The sequence below is a fragment of the Otolemur garnettii genome, unplaced genomic scaffold (assembly GCF_000181295.1).
Source record: "Otolemur garnettii isolate 467f Iridium unplaced genomic scaffold, OtoGar3 scaffold00185, whole genome shotgun sequence".
Classification (NCBI taxonomy): Eukaryota; Metazoa; Chordata; class Mammalia; order Primates; family Galagidae; genus Otolemur; species Otolemur garnettii.
Window position 1 is genome coordinate 3,016,048 of NW_003852580.1, and position 3,452 is coordinate 3,019,499.

At 52.4% G+C, this 3,452-nt stretch overlaps 1 protein-coding gene across 1 annotated transcript in view; it reads left to right on the top strand.

The window, feature by feature from the left end:
• The window catches only part of DEF8 (differentially expressed in FDCP 8 homolog), a 27,825-nt gene that overhangs the window by 17,071 nt on the left and 7,302 nt on the right, over window positions 1-3,452 (top strand). Inside the window, exons 6-8 of the mRNA XM_012812031.2 lie at window positions 1,412-1,576; window positions 2,421-2,548; window positions 2,704-2,817. Coding sequence (XP_012667485.1) covers window positions 1,412-1,576; window positions 2,421-2,548; window positions 2,704-2,817 — 407 coding nt within the window. The remainder of the gene's footprint in view (window positions 1-1,411; window positions 1,577-2,420; window positions 2,549-2,703; window positions 2,818-3,452) is intronic.

Below are 3,452 nucleotides of genomic sequence, written 5' to 3' on the forward strand. Positions count from 1 at the left end.
ACTCCTGGGCTCAAGCGAGTCTCCTGCCTCAGCCTCCCAAGTAGCTGGGACCACAGGCGCCCACCACAACACCCAGCTATTTTTTTTTTAGTTGCAGCTGTCATTGTTGTTTGGCAGGCCCGGGTTGGACTCAAATCCGCCACCTTGGGATTTATCTATTATTTATTTATTTAGAGTCTCACTTTGTTGCCGTGGAACCACAGCTCACAGCAACCTCAAACTCTTGGGTTTAAGCGATTATCTTTGCCTCAGCCTCCCAAGAAGCTGGGACTGCAGGCACCTGCCACAGCACCCAGCTATTTTTTTGTTGTAGTTGTCATTGCTGTTTAGCAGGTCCAGGCTGGGTTCAAACTCGCCAGCTCTAGTGTATGTGGCTGGCACCCTAACCACTGAGCTATAGGCACTGAGCCAGCCTGGCCCATATTTAGTTTTTTTTCCCTTGGTTTCAAATGACCCTCTAGCCTCAGCCTCTTGAGTAGCTGGGACAACTGGCATGTGCCACCATGCCTGGCTAGTCTTTCTATTTTTAGTAGAGATGGGGTCTCACTCTTGCTCAGGCTGGTTTTGAACTCTTGAGCCCAAGTAATCCTCCTGTCTCAGCCTCCCAGAGTGGTGGGATCACAGGCATGAGCCACTGCATCCAGCCTCCATCCTTAGTTTTTTTTTTTTCTTTGAGACAGAGTGTGTGTCGCCCTCGGTAGAGTGCCATAATGGCACAGCTCGTAGCAACCTCCAACTCTTGGGCTTAAGTGATTCTCTTGCTTCAGTCTCCCAAGTAGCTGGGACTGCAGGTACCTGCCACAACACCTGGCTATTTTTTGGTTGCAGGTGACATTGTTTAGCAGGCCTGAACTGGGCTTGAACCCACCACCTTTGGTGTATGTGACTGACACCCTACTCGTTGAGCTACGGGTGCCGAGCTACCCATACTTAGGTTTTACCAATATCATCCTGGCTGCTGATTGAGCTGGACTGAGGGATAGATGAGTGAGAAGAGGAGATGGTGGCACTCTAATTGTCATGGGACAGTGGGATAAGGATTAGCTGAGTTTTGCACCAAGTGAAGATTTGGAAACAGAATGTAAAAGATCAAAACAGAGCAGGATGACTTACAACTTTTAGTCTCTGAGATGGGAAGCTGTGGGGAGGTTGGGAGGTTGGGAAGGTGGGTGGGGATTCTGTGTGTTCCATTTGAACATCTTGGATTTGATGGGTGGGAATGGCAACTCAGGCTCTGGGACAGGAGGGTCTTTGAGGTTTTCAGACCTACAGCAGTGCCAGGAGGTTTTGGACTGATCTGGGCCTCAGAATAAAGCTCATGGGGGAGGATGGGCAGTCCAGTGGCAGGTCTCCTGGCTGCTGGGTACCTCCCACCCACTTTTCAGGGCTTGTGTTTTGTCCCTGCCCCTAGGGTGTGGTTACCGCTGTCACAGCAAGTGCTTGAGCCTCATCTCCAAGCCCTGTGTGAGCTCCAGAGTCAGCCACCAAGCCGAGTATGAGCTGAACATCTGTCCGGAGACAGGGCTGGATAGCCAGGATTACCGCTGTGCAGATTGCCGGGCACCCATCTCTCTGCGTGAGTAGTGCTGGGAAGAAATGGGATAGGGAGCTATTCTGGGCAGATGAGCCAGGGGCTGCAAAAGTCAGAAAGCCACCAGAGGACCTGGAGGCAGTACCTGCTCCTCCCACTCTAGCAGTCCATGCAGGTCACTGAAGGACATCTGCAGGGCTTGACCTTGCCTCAGCCTCAAGTGTAGCCCTTTGTCACAGAAAGCCCACACTGATAAGGACTAGGACCAGGAAAAAAATCACAATCATCCTGCATAGGCCATGTATAGGCCTTCTGTATTGAGAGTTACTAATGTTAACTCAGGAGGTTCCTTCCTCAGGCTCATGGTAGGATTCCGTTTTTGTTGCGTTTTACTGACGACAAAACAGAGCAGGGGAATGCTGGACCATCTGAGGTCTCATGACTGAGAAGAGGATAAATCAGGCCTGGAGGATGGGACTCTTTTTTTTTTTTTGAGACAGTGTCTCAAGCTGTCGCCCTGGGTAGAGTGCTGTGGCATCACAGCTCACAGCAACCTCCAACTCTTGGGCTTAAGCGATTCTCTTACCTTAGTCTCCCAAGTAGCTGGGACTACAGGCACCCGACACAACACCCAGCTATTTTTGGGTTATAGTTGTCATTGTTGTTTGGCAGGCTGGTGCTGGATTCAAACCCGTCAACTCTGGTGTACGTGTCTAGTGCCCTGGCCGCTTGAGCTACAGGCTCAGAGCCAAGGGCGGGATTCTTGTCTCAGTGGACTCTTTCCCTGAGGGCTGTGATCAAAGGGAGGATGGACTAAGGGTGTGTATGAAAGCTGTGAAGGATGGGACCCGATTGCTACACTGATTTTATAATGGCCATGCTCCTCCAGGTGGTGTGCCCAGTGAGGCGAGGCAGTGTGACTACACTGGCCAGTACTACTGCAGCCACTGCCACTGGAACGACCTGGCTGTCATCCCTGCACGAGTTGTGCATAACTGGGACTTTGAGCCTCGCAAGGTGGGGGGTTGAAAGGCAGGTGGTTGGCCCTGGGGAGGGAGAGCAGATGGTGGCCTGGGTGGACATGCCCTGGGGGGTGACTGGCTGCACAGGCCTGTGGGGAGGACATGAGCTGCTAGCTGCAGTGCTGGAGGTGCTATTGCCCTGTCCTGTAGGTGTCACGCTGCAGCATGCGCTACCTGGCACTGATGGTGTCTCGACCAGTGCTCAAGCTGCGGGAGATCAACCCTCTGCTTTTCAACTATGTGGAGGAGCTAGTAGAGATCCGGGTGAGTCTGGGGTCAAAGGTCTGGGTGCTGTGGGGCTGTGGGGCTGTGGGGCTGTGGGAGGCTAGGAGCAGAGGAGGGAGGCACCTGGTTAGGCTCAACAGGGCTCCTCAGCTGTCTTTTGGACTGAAGATGTTGAAGCCGTGTCTGAGAGCAATCTGATACTAGGTAGAAAGATGGACTCAGCTTGTGTATCTAGTGCCTTTAGTAATTTTCTACTAGTGACATTAAAACAGTAAAAAGAGGGCAAGTACAGTGGTTCATGCCTGTAATCCTAGCACTTTGGAAGGCTTTGGTGGGAGGAGGATCCCTTGAGCTCACGAGTTTGAGATCAGACTGAACAAGAGTGAGATCCTATCACTACTAAAAATAGAAAAACTAGGTAGGCATTGTGGTGGGGGGCTGTAGTCCCAGCTACTGGGAAAGCTGAGGCAAGAAGATCTCTTGAGGGCTCTGTGCCTATAGCTCAACCAGCTAAGGCGCCAGCCACCTACACCTAAGGTGGCGGGTTCGACTCCCCAGCCCGGACCGCCAAATAACAATGACGGCTGCAACCAAAAAATAGCCGAGCGTTGTGGCGGGCGCCTGTGGTCCCAGCTACTTGGGAGGCGGAGGCAGGAGACTCGCTTGAGCCCAGG